The sequence below is a fragment of the Hirundo rustica genome, chromosome 25 (assembly GCF_015227805.2).
Source record: "Hirundo rustica isolate bHirRus1 chromosome 25, bHirRus1.pri.v3, whole genome shotgun sequence".
In the NCBI taxonomy this organism is placed as follows: Eukaryota; Metazoa; Chordata; class Aves; order Passeriformes; family Hirundinidae; genus Hirundo; species Hirundo rustica.
Window position 1 is genome coordinate 3,550,381 of NC_053474.1, and position 15,466 is coordinate 3,565,846.

General features: G+C 56.9%; 1 protein-coding gene across 1 annotated transcript; it reads left to right on the top strand.

Annotated features, from left to right (window-relative positions):
- Positions 1-1,748: 1,748 nt before the first annotated feature.
- On the top strand, positions 1,749-13,069 carry OPRD1 (opioid receptor delta 1). The gene is made up of 4 exons (XM_040085978.2): positions 1,749-2,061; positions 8,081-8,430; positions 9,158-9,684; positions 12,968-13,069. Exons 1-4 carry the CDS (start codon positions 1,841-1,843, stop codon positions 13,067-13,069), a joined length of 1,200 nt encoding a protein of 399 aa, XP_039941912.1. The 5' UTR covers positions 1,749-1,840.
- Positions 13,070-15,466: the final 2,397 nt, after the last annotated feature.

The following is a 15,466-nucleotide window of genomic DNA, read 5'->3' on the forward strand; positions in this document are numbered from 1 at the left end:
CCTCCGCCCTGCCCGGGCTTGTGAAAGCACTGCAGGAATGGGAAACACCCTCCAGGTGAGGAGGCTGATGCATCCAAAGCACAGGACCCAAGGTACACGTGTTAAACCCATCCCAATTCCTGCCTTTACCCGTCCCACCAGCCCTGAGGGACACACCAGGACCACCTCACCCCGTGAGCACAGAAACCCACAGCGTGCTGCTCCTGCCTCTCTGCTCAGTGGCCCTGGAGCTGGTTACCATCTGAACCATGGGATGAATGAAAAGCCATTAATTCCCTTCCGGGCGTTTTTATGAGGCTCTTGATGAAATGTCTGGATGCTTCAGCGCTGCAGGAGTTTGATGCTGGCAGGGTTCTGCGCAGACTGAAATCCCCATCTCCGGGGCTGAACGAGCTGCTGGCCTCTCCTCCGTGTCCTGGGTCCCCTGCTCAGCCCCTCTGGAGACAAACGCACCCGAGATTGCAGCAAATCATTCTCTCTGAGGCAGCGCTGTCCCAGGGCACGGGGCAATGAATGGATCCGTCCCCAGGGCAAACAGGAGGTGGGGACACCCCAAATGACACCCCAAATGCACGGACCCACGGCCTCCGCCTCCAGTGGGGCTCCAGGAAAAATAAGGCTGCTTCTTCTCAGCTTTGCAGCCCCTGAAAGGGAGGAGCCCTGCCGGAGGAAGGCGGTCCTGCCCCAAGGCTGGAGAGGATCCCTGGGGAGGGGACAGTGACCCTCAACATCCCGCAAAGCCCAGCTCCGCCAAGCCAGGCGCTGCTGCCGGGTCTGTGTTTGCACCTTCACTCTGCAGCAGCTCCCTAAATCCCTCAGCCTGCAGCAGCACCCCTCCTAAGCCCCCCAGAAACCTTCTTTAGCCCCCGCAGCCTCCCCACTCATTCCCTTCCAAGCACCCCTCCTAAATCCCCCCAGCGCCGCTCCCCAAATCCCTTCTCAGCATTCCCACATCATTCTCCCCACAGCGCCCCTGCAACTCCTTCCATCGCCCCACAATATCCCTCCCGAGTCCCCCTGCAACCTGCTCAGCGCCCCCAGACCCATCCAGCGCCCCCGAATCCCGCAGCACACGGTGGGGACGGTGGAGGAGAGGAGCAAAAAGCAAAAGGGGGGAGAACTGGAGACCCCCACCCCCCCCGGCTTTGCTTTGTGGACAAGGGGGGTTTTTTTGTCCCCCTGCCTTGGCACGGACAAAGAAAACTCCAAGCAGCCACAGCGCCGGGATCCGGCTCACTCCCCCTCCAGCCCGGGGACCCTCGGCGGCTCCGGGGATGCGCAGGGATGGGGAGGAGCTGCGGGGAGAGACACGGAGAGGGAGACAGAGGCAGGCATGGGGAGAGCGGGGGTCAGGCAGGGGCTGAGAAGATAAGAAGCGTGAGGAGAGGCTGGCAGGGATGGGAGCGGGGGGAGCCGTGCAGAGAGGGGGCTCCAGGAGGGATCGGTGGGGGAGAAAGGCAGGAATGGAAGCACGGGGCGAGGCAGGCAGGGATGGGGACGGGGAAAACAGAACCGCGGAGGGGAGACAAGGAGCTGCCGGGCGGAGAAAGGCAGGCAGCGACCGAGCTGAAGGGAGGCGGGGACGGGCGGGGCGGGGGGACAGGTACGGAGCAAGGGGGAGAATAGCTGGCAGGGGAGCAGGCAGGGAGCGGGGGGCGGGCGGGCGAGCAGGGCCGCCCCCGGCCCCACGTGGCGTGGGGGACACGCGGGTTTATAAAGCGTTCCCGGCCCGTGCGGGCGAGGGAGGCGGCGGCACCGGAGGCACCGGGGCGCGGAGCCGCCGCGCTCGGATGCTCCCGGCCGTTCCCGCGGGGCCACGGAGCCGCCCGTGGATGTCACCATGGAGGAACTGCCCTCCGTGCTGCCCACGGCCGCCGCCACCTCCTGGGGCAACGGCACCGCCTGGGCCGCCCTGCCCGGGCACGGGGTCAACGACACGGGCCCGCAGAGGGCCAAGAACGCTACATCCATCCTGATCGCCGTGGTCATCACCGCGCTCTACTCCGTGGTGTGCGTGGTGGGGCTGCTGGGCAACGTGCTGGTCATGTACGGCATCGTCAGGTGAGAGCTGGGCACCCCCGGGCGTGCGGGGAGCGCTCTGCGTGCGCGGGCATCGGGGGTGGGTGAGAGCAGCCGCGGAGCCGGGTGCTGCCAGGGGTGAAGTGCGCAGCGCCTGGGAGGTGTGAGGTGGTGGCATTGAGCGGGTTGAGACAGGGCCGGGACGGAGTTTGCAGTAAGTGTGCACGGGGGTGAGTGTGCGCTGGGTGCCGAACAGCGGCAGGGGTGAGCACCGAGAGCGAGTGTGCCCCGAGGGTGCTGAGTGTGCCCCGAGGGTGCTGAGTGTGCCCCGAGGGTGCTGAGTGTGCCCCGGGTGTGAGCCGGCGGCTGGAGGAGGGCTGCGGATGCACCGGCACGGGTGTGAGCAGGACGTGTGCAAGCGTGCGGGGCTGCAGGTGCTGTGCGAGGGCTGGAAGCAGAAGCCGTGCGTGCCTGGAGCAGCTCGGGGAGCGCAAGGGAGCTGTGTTTGGGAGGGGAAGGGGGGAACGGGGGGCACAGCCCGACCCCAGGCGGGTGCTCCTTGTCACCGGAGAGCAGGAGAAGCCGCGGGGCTGTCACGCTGCGGGCTGGGAGCTGCTCTGCTTGCGGGGTGGGTCCAGCCCTCCCCTCCCGCAGCCAGGGGCTGGTGGGCTCCCACTGCTGCCACCCCGCTCCATCCGTGGGAATTTACCCACCCAGCCCATTCCCAGCTCCTTCTTGTGCCAGCACCTCCCGCGGCTGCCCGGTTTCTGTTTTTCTCTAACAAAGAGCAGAAAGCGCGTGGCCCAGCCCCATCTCCCGCAGCAGCTGAGCTGTCCTCTGCTCCCCTCGATGTGAGGAACCATCTCCAGCAGCAGAGAGGCCTACAGCCTCCATCCAGGAGCTCGTGGTGAGGCTTTGCCTGGGCACATACGGGGTCTGCAGGGTCTCTGCACCCCGGGACAAGCAACGTGACCCAAATGCCCCTCGTTTTAAAGGTGGGCCACCACGGCAAGGTGCTGCTGTGTGCTAAGGTACAAAATCTCATCAGTCCCTTTGTCTGAGACACTGGTTGGTCCTGCCTGGGTGAGGTGGGTTGAGGTGGAAAGTGGGACCGTAAAGCCAAACCTTGCAGAGCCCAGGGCCAGGGGGGGCTGGCAGAGCTCCCCCACAGCCCCGCTGGCAGCAAAGGATGGGGCTGTGCTCGCAGCGTCGCCCGGTGAGGATGCAGACTCCAGCACCTCCAGCCTGGCAGGAGGGAGCAGAAAGGTCTCACCAAGTGCCTGGGCTTCACAACCTCCTCTGCGCTGAGGGGGCTTGGTCCTGATGCTCCAGATTGGAGGGATAATTCCAATTCCCATTGCCTCAGGTGCTGCTGCAACCTCAGCTTGGCCCAAAACGCTAGAGCCGAACCAGAGCTGGTGGCTGGATTTAAACAAACCCCCCCAAATTCACTTTTTTTTTAACCCTTTCCACCCTCATTTCCCCATCCCTTTCAGTGCACTGCTGTTGTTACAGGAGGTCAGCACAGCCTGGCACTGCCTGCACACAAATGAAAGCGGTGACTCACCGGAGGGAAGGAAACCACGCTGAAAGCTTCCCATGAGCCACCCTGGAGTGCCCACTGCGCTGGTGTCAGGCTCTGCTGGGTGTTTGTAAGCATCCAGGAGGGCGGGCAGTGGGGAGTGGGATGTGGGGAGTGACTGGCTGACCCCACCTGACCCCTCATGGGTTTTTTTCAGCCGCTCGAAGTGGCATTAGAAACGAGCCCTGGTGTGAAAAAGCAAATTGAGGTAATTGCAGCAGAGACAGACAGATGCCACGAGCGATGTCAGGGTGAGGGATAGGTGTTATCAGACGCCCTCCAGCTGGTTCTGCTCAGAGAGGAGAGGGGAGGCATTTTAAAGAGAGTGATTTCATGTGCAAGCAGAATCCTCCCTATTTTACTCATTGAGAACTGCACGTTAACCAGGCTTTAGCCAGCCTGGCAGCCACAGATCCCATCACCACAGCTTCTGGCCCCCCATTTTCCAGCTAATGATGGAATGAATCACAGAATCACAGAGTGGTTTGGGTTGGGAGTGACCTTACAGACCATCTTGTTCCACTACCCTGCCATAAGCAGGGTTGCCTTCCACTAGACCAGGTGGCTCCAAGCTGGCCTCGAGCACTTCCAGGGATGGGGAATATCTCCCATGAAATGAGCAAATATCATCCTCCAAGCCTCTGGAACAGGAGGGGCTGGAGGGACTTGTGCCTGAGCCTCTTCCATGGCCAAAGCCACCCGGAGTTTCCCGGGGATCCTTGTCAGAGTTGCTCCATGTCCACAGGGTTTAGGCCAGGACTCGGGGAGACCTGCAAGAAAGAGCTGTGAGGTGGGATCAGCTCGGATTTGGACCTCACTGCCAGGGAGATTCTGGGTGCTTGCCTTGTGCTCTTCTCCTCGTGCCATCTCTCAGCGACCTTGGGGTCCAGGCAGTCTGGAAGCACGGCTGGAGCACATCCTGGCGTGTGCACGGCTCTGTCAATGGACGCAGCGTGAGCTGAGCACAGCCAAACTCCAAACAAATCCCTCTCCAGAGCAGCCAAACCCATCCACACACCTGGAGGGAACCCAGCACGCTCCCCACCACAGCTCTGACCGGCACTGCCATGCCCACTGCGTTCTCAGATGCTTTTAAAATTACTCCTGGAAGCGATGTGCAGCTGCGAGCTTGGGGCTGCAAGTGCAGCATCCCCACCGAGCCCATCAGCCCCCCAGCAGCTCCCTGACGGGCTGCAGGGACACCTGGGTGCAGCCTCTGTCAAGCCAGGCTCTTTCAGGTGGCAGCTTTTAGCAGATCCAGGAGTTTCTTCTTTCGCTTATTATTCACTTTTCTTCCACTTATTTGTTTTCCAAGAGGTTTGGAGAGGGCATCCCTGCTTGGGAGTCGAGACTGGAATGCGGAGCTGCCCTGTGCTGGCCCCATCCCCTCCCATCTCTCCTCTCCATCAGCACCTCCCAGATCGTTCTGTTCAAGTGCGTAACTTCCCAATCAAGGCACTCACTAATTGCAAGGGGGTTGGCAGCCTGGGGAGCTCCATCAGCAGCGGTGGATGGTTTGCTCTAATTTGGGCAATAAACCGCTTTTCCTGGAGCGGCAGTTTCATTTGCAGCTCAGGAGGGTCAGCAGGATGGACGCCTCACCCTGTGCAGGGCGTTGAAACCTCAGCCCAAACCTGGAGGGGGCTGAATCTTGCCCCAGAACCCCAGTGCTGGAAGCTAAAATGCCACCCTTATTATCCCAGTCATCCCTATCACCGTCCCACGTCCTTCCCATCATCCCAGTTATGTCCTTCATCACCCCAGTTATCCCCTTCATGATCCCAGTTATCCCCGTCATTCCAGTCAAATGCATCCTCAGAGTCAAGCCCTCATCCAGACATTCCCTTTTATCATCCCAGTTCTCCCTGTCACTGCTCTGCCCTCAGCAGCCCCATCCTGCCTGGGGCAGGGTGGCAGCTCTGCCCCTCCACCCCTGGCACATCTGCAGGGGCTTGGGAAGTGCTCACCCAGCACATCTGGCAGACCAGGGAGTGAATAACAGATTTTTTTTAAAAAAAACTGTTTTACTCATAAAACAGAAGCCAAAGATGTGTGAATCTACCTGAACCGACTCTTCACATGGGAGAGGCAAGACCTGACAATACCACAAATTCTCAGCTTTTTTTGTTGAACCTGGGAGGAAACTTTTCTGCAAAAGCGCTTGGAAAATAACACTAAAGAGAACGGAAAAGGACTTTTCAAGGACAAGACATTTTTAATGCCATATTTAAATTTAAAAAAAAAAAAGCTCAGCTCGAATATTTCCACCCTTGGGCAACGGGCTGCCATTTGCAGCCATGGTGAAGGAGACGGGAATGCTCTTGGAGCTGGGAGCTGGGTTAAGCTGCTGTTTTCTATTTTTCTCTCAGAGAGAAATGAGTTTTTCAGCTCCAGTTCTTTCCCACACCGACCTGCTGTCCTGGGCTCCATCCAGGGATGGGACCCACACAATCCCCCCACCTCAATTTATTCCACGTGCCCCCAGCATGTGAGGAGCTGTGCCAGATATCACAGAATCCTAGAAAGCTTTAGATTGGAAGTGACCTCAAAGCCCGTCTCATTCCACTCCCTGCCATGGGCAGGGACACCTCCCACTGTCCCAGGGTGCTCCCAGCCCCGTCCAGCCTGGCCTGGAACACTTCCAGGGATCCAGGGGCAGCCACAGCTGCTCTGGGCACCCTGTGCCAGGGCCTCAGCACCCTCACCTCTGATCCAAACCTGCCCTTTGTCAGTTTAAAACTGTCTTACCCCTATCACACAGCTGAAAAGTCACTTTTTGTCTATTTTATTTTCCAAGGAAAACAATCTTTTCATCCCAGCCACGGAGGGATCAATCTCCCCACTCTGTGCCTTGCCCCAGCGCTGCTACAGGCAGGTTTAGCCATGCACAGAGATGATCTTGTGCAAACTGCCCCTGATGTTAATTAATTAGGGTGCATCTAAAAACGCTTGGGGCTGCAGAGGATGCTCTGAGCAATGGGGATTTGCTGGAAGGGAGCACAGGAGGAGCTGGAGCTGCTGGTGTAGCCCTGCAAAGAGCCAGGTGTTCCACAGAGCCACTCCCGCCCCACATGTGTTTCCTTTTTGGGGTGCCCGATCCCTCAGAATCTATTTCCAAGCCCCCCACGCCATTCAAAGCATCCCTTTGACCAACACTTGCAGGACTGGATGCTCCTGGGACACGTGGACACGCTCACACACACATCCCTGCTGCTCTGGAGTCTGCCATAACTTTGCCTCATCCCTTCAGGAAAGGTTTGGACACGAGGGACCAGGCATTTCTCTTGCCGTGGTGTGACGAGAACCAGAAGCAGAGGCGGCCCTTTCCCAAATGCCCTGCGGGATACAGCCAGGCTTCCCTAAAGGCTCTGGAGCTCCAGGCTGGCTAATTGGGCTGCTTCCAGATGGCCTGTTCCCGGAGCTAATCCATCCAATTTCTGCAAGCAAACTTGACAGGGAAGCAGGCTGCATAATCACAATTCGCTGGGTGGAAAATCAGATGAAGGAGGGTTGAGGGGATAAAGGACCTCGTGCAACTGGTTGAGGGAGACGGAGCAAACCAGCGTCGCTGGAGAGCCGAGTTCTCCAGAAAGTTCTTTATTCCTTCCAATGAAAGCAGGATGGAATGAGCGTCGCCTCCCTGGTCAGGTGCAGGAAAGCCGCTGTGGCAGGGGCCGAGCCAGGCTCTGCAGGTCCCAGCTCAGCACGTGTGAATGCCACCCCCTGCTCAGGCGCCAGGATGTGGTGTGTGGCTCCCTGCCCATGGCTGGGGAGTGGAGTGAGGTGAGCTCTAAGGTCCCTCCCAACCCAAACCATTTTGAGATTCTGTGATTTTATCACTGCAACACACAAGTGTAGAACCATAGAGTGGCTTGGGTTAAAAGGGACCTCAAAGCTCCTCCGGTTCCACCCCCTGCCATGGGTAGAGACGCCTTCCACTGTCCCAGATTGCTCCATGCCCCATCCAGCCTGGCCTTGGACACTTCCAGGGATCCAGGGGCAGCCACACCTTCCCTGTGCCAGGGAACTGGTGCCAGGGCCTCCCCACCCTCCCAGGGAAGGATTTCTTCCCAGTATCCCATCTAATATCCTGTCACTCCATGCCCCTGTAGAGAGTCTCTCCCCATGTTTCTTGTGGGCTCCTTCAGAGACTGGGAGGCCCCGGTTAGGTCACACCGAAGGTTCTCTTCTCCAGGCCGAGCAATCCCAGCTCTCTCAGCCTTTCCTCGTACCAGAGGTGTTTCATCCCTCCAGTCATGGTGGTGGCTTCCCCTGGACTCGCTCCATCAGCTCCATGTCCCTCCTCAACGCCCTCCGCTGCACCTGGAAAGTGGCTGAGCGCATTGGTGCTGCAGAAAGGTTCATCACGACACTTTCGCCCACCAAGGCCGGTGTCACCTCTTGAGCAGACAGGCCGTGCTCCCTCCTGGTCACATCCTGACCGCCCGTAACGTGTCCTATCTCCAACACACCCCCCAGGTACACCAAAATGAAGACAGCCACCAACATCTACATCTTCAACCTGGCGCTGGCTGACGCACTGGCCACCAGCACGCTGCCCTTCCAGAGTGCCAAGTACCTGATGGAGACCTGGCCCTTTGGGGAGCTGCTCTGCAAGGTCGTGCTCTCCATCGACTACTACAACATGTTCACCAGCATCTTCACCCTCACCATGATGAGCGTGGACCGCTACATCGCCGTGTGCCACCCGGTCAAGGCCCTGGACTTCCGCACGCCGGCCAAAGCCAAGATCATCAACGTCTGCATCTGGGTGCTCTCCTCCCTCATCGGGGTGCCCATCATGGTCATGGCGGTCACCAAGTCAAAAGGCAAGTGTCTCTGGGGACACGTCCCCTCCTGTCCTGTCGGTCCAGCCCGGGGGTGACCTGGCAAACCTGACCCCTGGTGCTGTAGCAGATCTGCGGTCAGTGGTGGGCACCTCTCCATGGCGCCGTAAATGTGCCCTTGTCTTGGGGAAAGCATCGTGGTGTGATTTCCCATCTTGGAAACTGTCCCAGAAATTGTCTTCCCTTCTCCTTAAGGGCAGGGATCCCACACCTTTCCCCTTCTCAACTCCATCCAGTGCCTCTCCCCGTCTCCTGGGATGCAAATCAGGTGCCAAAAAGAACCCCCCCAGGGATGCTGCAAAGTCTCCAGGTAGCCTGCACTAAGATCTGCAGCCCCTGTGTGGGGACGCTGGCCCAGGAATGCTCTGGGCTACTCGAGGAAGTGGACAGATTTCAGTGGACGATGACATGGGGATGTGAGGTGGGGATGTCCTCCATGGGGGCTGGGAGAAGGCAGGATTGGCCTTGGACAGCCCAGGAGGCTGTGGGCGGGAGGGAAAATCTTCCAGGGTCACAGCATCCACTGCATCCCCTCAGTGTCTTGTGGACAGGGGTCTGATGGCGCAGAGCTCCTGGGGAGCCTCTGCCAAGGGCACGCAGGTAGGAACACATCTCCGTGGGGTTTTAACGAGCCGTGCCTGAGCAGGAGGCAGAACATTCTCAGCAGACACTCCACCAGCTCTCTTTTCCACCCTCCTCTCTCCTGCAGATGATACGGTGCTGTGCACTCTCCAGTTTCCTGATCCTCCCATCTACTGGGACACCGTGACCAAGATCTGCGTCTTCATCTTTGCCTTCCTGGTCCCCATTTTGGTCATCACCATCTGCTACGGGCTGATGATCCTTCGCCTCAAGAGCGTCCGGCTCCTCTCGGGCTCTAAGGAGAAGGATCGCAACTTGCGGCGCATCACGCGCATGGTGCTGGTGGTGGTGGCGGCCTTCATCATCTGCTGGACACCCATCCACATCTTCGTCATCATCTGGACGCTGGTGGACATAGACAAGAAGAACCCCTACGTGGTGGCCAGCCTGCACTTCTGCATCGCGCTGGGCTACACCAACAGCAGCCTCAACCCCGTCCTTTACGCCTTCCTGGATGAAAACTTCAAGAGGTGCTTCCGGGAGTTCTGCCTGCCTCTCCGAGCCCGCGTGGACCAGAACAGCTTCTCCCGCGCCAGGAACACCACGCGGGAGCACGTCTCCACCTGCACCCCTCCCGAAGCCCGCAAGGAGCCGGCATGACTAGGCGTGGGCAGCCCCCAGCGGGGCTGCCGGGGACGCAGAGGGGACGAGCTGCGCTCAGAAGTCACCCAGGTCACCACCACCGAGCTGTAGCAGAGCGGTGGCCTGGGCGCCGCTCGGTAACGCCGCTGGGTTTGCGTACAGACTGACTGCAAAAAAAAAACGCACTTTTTTTTCATCCTGGGGAAGAAAAATTGGGACTCGCCGAATGATGTAGGGAGAGGGGCGGAACAAGAGGCAAGCTGGGCAAAGATGCTCTGCTGCTGCTGTCACCACCTCGGCCAACAGCACCCAGCGTCCAGCACTCTTGGCAGAGCCCAGGGCACCAGAACTGCAACAGCCACGTGCTGCTCCTCCTGCACGGGCCAGGATGGCACCACAGCCCATGGCAAGACAGGAAACCCTCACGTGGCAGAAGGGAACTGTGCCAGGAGGTGATCAGAAGATCATTCAGGTTGGAAAAGCCCTCCAAGGTCATCAAGTTCAACTGTTCTTCCACCGCTGCCAAGGCCACCACTAGCCCATGTCCCCAGGTGCCACATCCACGCGGTGATGGTTAAATCTCTCCAGTGATGGTTACTCCACCACTGCCCTGGGCAGCTGTGCCAGGGCTGGACAACCCATTCGAGGAACAAACGTTCCCTAATATCCAGCCTAATCCTCCCCTGGGATGACCTGAGGCCATTTCCTCTGCCACATCGTGGGACCTCGTTCCACCCCCCTCTGAGCTGTGTCCAAAAGACAACCGGAGATGGGAAGAGAAACTTACGCCGCCGTTTTCAAAAAGCTCCAGATCCACAGTAAAAATTCTCCTGGAGTCCCTCAAGCTGGGATTGCTCCCAGAGAAAGCTTTCTACTGTTACTGCCATTACTGTGTTATTTAGAGACCTCTGACTGCAGCTAAGGCTGTCCTGGACATGGATATGGCCGGGGGATGGAGCAGGGCACGTTGGAAGCTGACCCCCATATCCACGTGCCAGTACCAAATTACCAGCGTGGCAGGGCGCTGATGAAGCCAATAAGCCCAAGAAGAAACTCGTTAAGGGAGTAATTTGTGGGAACTCGAGTTGTTTCTCCAAGTGCTAAAGTAATTAGGATGGAACAATGCTGCACCAAGAGCTCTCCCTGCCCTGCCCATCAGCACTGCCCGGATTCCCACAGCAGAGACAAAAAGGATAGGATGGGGTTGTGGTAGGGTTTTTTTTAGATCTCAATAAAATCACCTCCCTTTCACAATTCCCCAGGCAGGGACCGAGATTGTGCAGGTACCCGCAGCCCCCGGGAGGCAGAGATTTAAGGATTTCAGCTCTCATCTGGATGGAGCAGCATCTCTCTGAAGGGATAGCTGAACTTCAACTCCCAGCGCATCCTGCAAGAGCTTCATCCCTCATCCTGCATCCTTCAACAGCACCCAGGGATCTCCTGACCGCATTATCTGCAGCTGAATGGTAACTGATGGGTTCTCCTGCTCCCTGAAGCACCCCTCCAGCCCTCCAGGATGCTCAGAGGAAGTAGTAATAGCATTGAGGGAATGAATTAATACAGCTGGAGGAAGCAGGCGAGCGTCCAAATGCACCTGGGGCTCGCAGGCTGGGTGCAGAGCTTGGCCTGTGTCTGGTTTCTCCTGCTGTATCAATTTAAGCTAACAAAAGCCATTACCTCTCCTCAGCAGCCCCACCTCTCTCCAGAGCTGTGGAAATTGCAGCCCTCCCTGTTCGAAAGAGCCCACGAGGCTGTCACAGCCAATTTCCCGTTCAAAGGAATCAAGCAGGGTGACGCTGCCTGTTGGGGTCTCAGATCGATCGCGCCAATGCCCACGGACGTTCCTCCGCGTCTGCTTGCGCCGTGCCAACGTCCCACGGCCAAAAGCCTCCTGCTCGGAGCTGCATCCAGCTGGGCATCTCCAGCACACGTCCAGGGCTCTTCAGAACCCCTTTGAAGACATGAATGGAGTCCTGGACTGCTGGTGTGGCCACACGTGGGCTCCTCACGCCCTGCTACCACGAGCCCGTGCAGGGAGCATCCGAGAAGGGAAAAAGCACCATCAGCTCCAGGGCAGGGGCTGGGGGAATTCCCTAGGGTCACACAAAGCTGAGCTTCAGCTCTGTGACAGGAGGAACTAAGGTATCCAGAAGGAGCTGGAGGCCATCCTTCAGCTCTCCACCTCTCCCCACCCTGGGGCAGAACCCTCAGCAGCGTGTGGTGGGTTTGCGGTTGGTTGACGGCGAGGACCCAGCCATGGTGGGATTTCGGGATGTCCCACCAGGCTGGGGGTTCCTGCAGGGGTGGGAGGTCCCGTGCTGTGGAGCAGGACGTTTTGGAGTTCACTCCAGCACGGAGCTGATATCTCAGATTGCAGGGCACCCCTAAAACACGCGATGACCCCACACCATTGATGCCTCCAAGCCGTGTTAACCGGTGCCTCAGTGTCCCCTGAAAAGCAGCCCCGTGTTCAAGGCACAATGGGAATGGCAGAGTGGAGAGCAGCGTTCCCCACAGCAGCACAGGGAGGGACGGGGACACCGGGGAAGTGAACCCAGCTCCAGGGATGGAGCATCCTCGCCCGTCGAGGACATGTCATCATGTTTTGGGGGCCAAGAACCCCCTGCCCACGAGTGCTGGGAGCTGCAGGTTGGCTTGGGGCTTCAGGAGCACCTCGGCCACCCCACAAAGCGCAGCCCCGGCTTCTCCCATCCCCACAGGGCCTTTTTTTTTTCCATCCCCCGAATTTCCAGCCTGCTGGAAAATGTGACTGCCGTGGCCTTAAAGTGGGTTAAATGCTTCAAGTCATTACTTTTTAAAATGCCACCATGCTTGGGCAGAGCTCGGAGCCCAGGACTCAGCAAAGATCAGCTTTCCTCAGCTTCAGGTTTGCTGACTTGAAAGAAGAATAGAATATTCCTGGGAAAAAAAATGGGTGGCAAGCAGCACACCAGAGCATACAGGCTGACACGGACCTCGATCATCCCATTCTGGCAGCATCCCAGCAGGGATTTTAGGGGCTGATTCAGCTTCTTCCCACCTAAAAACCAGCTCCTCCAGCCCCTCATCCAGGCTGGGGAACCGGGGACAAATCTCCTGGTTCAGGGAAACAGCACTGGGAGATCCTGCCTGCCCGGGCTGAGCCCTGCTGGATGCTCAGAGGGAGCTCTTTGTGAATTTTATAAATATATGTCTATGTCTGTCTATGGCTGTATGAAATTAAAGTGACCCCGAGGCCTCCCATCGCACCTCCCTACAGCAGCTGCTCCGTGAGTGATGGAACTGAGAATGCCAGATCCACAGCATCTCACAAAGTTCTTCAGCCACCGTTTCCAGCTCCAGCCGTCGGGATTTTTGCCTTGCAGTGGCATTTCTGTACAGGAATCCTGCTTTCTAAACATTAAAATAATAAAGTCAAATAAAATTGCGGAGATAGGAAGCAGTTTCCAGCTCTCTTGTGACTCTCAGGCATCAAAAATGAGCAGGGTCTGGCTCAGGGGAGTGAAGAAACTACCTGTAAATTTACTCTTCCCTCTGAGGGTGGGCAGGCCCTGGCACAGGGTGCCCAGAGAAGCTGTGGCTGCCCCTGGATCCCTGGAAGTGTCCAAGGCCAGGCTGGACAGGGCTTGGAGCAGCCTGGGACAGTGGAAGCTGTCCCTGCCATGGCAGGCGTGGCACTGGATGGGCTTTAAGGTCCCTTCCAACCCAAGGCCATTCCATGATTCTAAATTTAAGTTCTAAAAACTCACCTGGACTTGGAAAAACTCACCTTTGTGAACCCCCAAAGCCCTTTAGCCGAGATTGTCTGCAAGCCCTAGTCGCCAAAAACCTCTTCTGCCACCGGTCATCAAGTTATAATTTTATTTTAAAAGCCTAGCAGCTCAAATTCTGCCCCAAATTACATTTGTAATTTAAATACAAATGAGGATTTAGCAAAAAAGCAACAGAAACGGGTGTTGGAGCCTGTAACTTTGCTCTGGGATAATGAGATTTTGGATTTGAAGGTATTTATCCCTTCTCTATAGGTTTCTGAGTTCACAAAGGAGAAGAAGCCATAAAGAGCACAAAGGGGATGTGAAAATCAGATTTCCAGCCTGGGAGTGTTGTTTAGCCAGGGCATCACTGCTCCAGCACCACTCGAGGACTCCCCTCCATCACCCAGCACCCTGGGAAAACGGAGCCAGGCACAGATTCCGGGGATTTCACAGCTGAACCAGCAGCCAGCCCAGATTAATTATGCAGCAGCCTGTGCTGGCACACACCAACCAGCTATTTCCAGTTTGCAGCCCAAAAAGATGTGTTACAGCAGGAAATATCCTTTCCCCCCACCCCCCCTTTTTTTTTTTTTTTCTCCTTCAATTAATCCACCAAATAATGAACCCTGATGCACTGAGCTTGTGATTAATTATGATGATGCCGGTTTCTTTGTCTGAGGGTTTAGGCTGACTCTGGAATTGCATTAATATGCAGATGGAAATGAATGGATCTGGCTTTCCTGGGGAGGACAGGAGCAAATCCCCCTCCTTCCTGACCGCAGAGCAGTCTGGGGTGGACCCAGGCTCCCAGCCTGACAGCGATCCTTGTCTTGCAATTGATAATTTAGCAGGGGAAGAAAATCACTGTGAATAACTCCTAGAGGATTTTTTCCCCCTGCTCCTTTCAGAGTTACAAATTCTCCTTGATTTGTACTGTTTTATTCCCTGAGCCAATGGGACCAGGAGGAGCATGCAGGGACGGGATGGGGGCTGGTTGGGATGCTGTGTGAGCGCTGGGGCTCATCCAGGCAGGGACAGAGCCAGGATTCCCTTCCCCAGCTCCCAAGGGTCGTGTGAGCCATATGAGACTCCCCTTATTTTTGCCCTGTTGTAACAGGAAAGGAACCAGGACTTCAGCAGTTTGGGGAGGGGGCAGAGACACCCCCACGTCACTATTTCAGCCCAATTCTCATCCCAAAGAGACCCAAGATGATCTTGTACCAGGAGCCACAGCAGAGCTCTGCACGTGCCAGTTATCCTGGGATACACTGGTCAGGTCTCAGTGATGGGATTCAGGGAGACAACCCAGCACAATGGTCAAACTCTTGCTTGCAGACCCATCATTAAATCCCATCACAGGCAGCCTGGCCATAATTAAAGCTCGTTTCCTCTTCCAGGCAGTAAAGGAAGAGCAGGAAAACAATCTCAGTATCCTCCAAGCCCTCCTGAAGATGCAATTCTCTCCCTGCAGATCCTGCAGCACCACTGCATAGGCAGAATTTTTCTATCCAAAACAGCAACACGTTTAAAAAAAAAAAAAAAAGAAAATGGGGAAAAATAAAAAAATCCCACACAAACCCGCAAAAAACACTCAAGGTGCTTTTATTCCGGGCTCAAAAGATCTTCACACCACCAGGCCTCATCCTCCATGGATGCTAAATCCCTCAAATTCCACTTTCCCAGCTTTTGTCTGTAAATCAAAAGCCTTTTATGCACTTCCAACAGCAACAGATGGAGACCAGAGTGTGGGACTGGAGCTGCCAAGGGGTGATGAGGGAGGGTCTGGAGGTGTCAGCACTGGATAACCTCCACCACAGCCTGAGGCTGGATCCTGACACAGCCAGGGGTCCGCTCCACAGGACCCAAATTCCTCCTCCACATCCTCAAAATGCCCCCAATTCATTCTGTAAGCACAAAACCCTGTAAATGAGACATTTCCCTTCCCTCAATTAAGCTGTTTTCCTTCGCCCACCCTCTCCCCGCTGTGTGGGGGCTCATCCTTCCCCCAGTTTCCAGCAGCTTCCCACTGAAGTGTCACT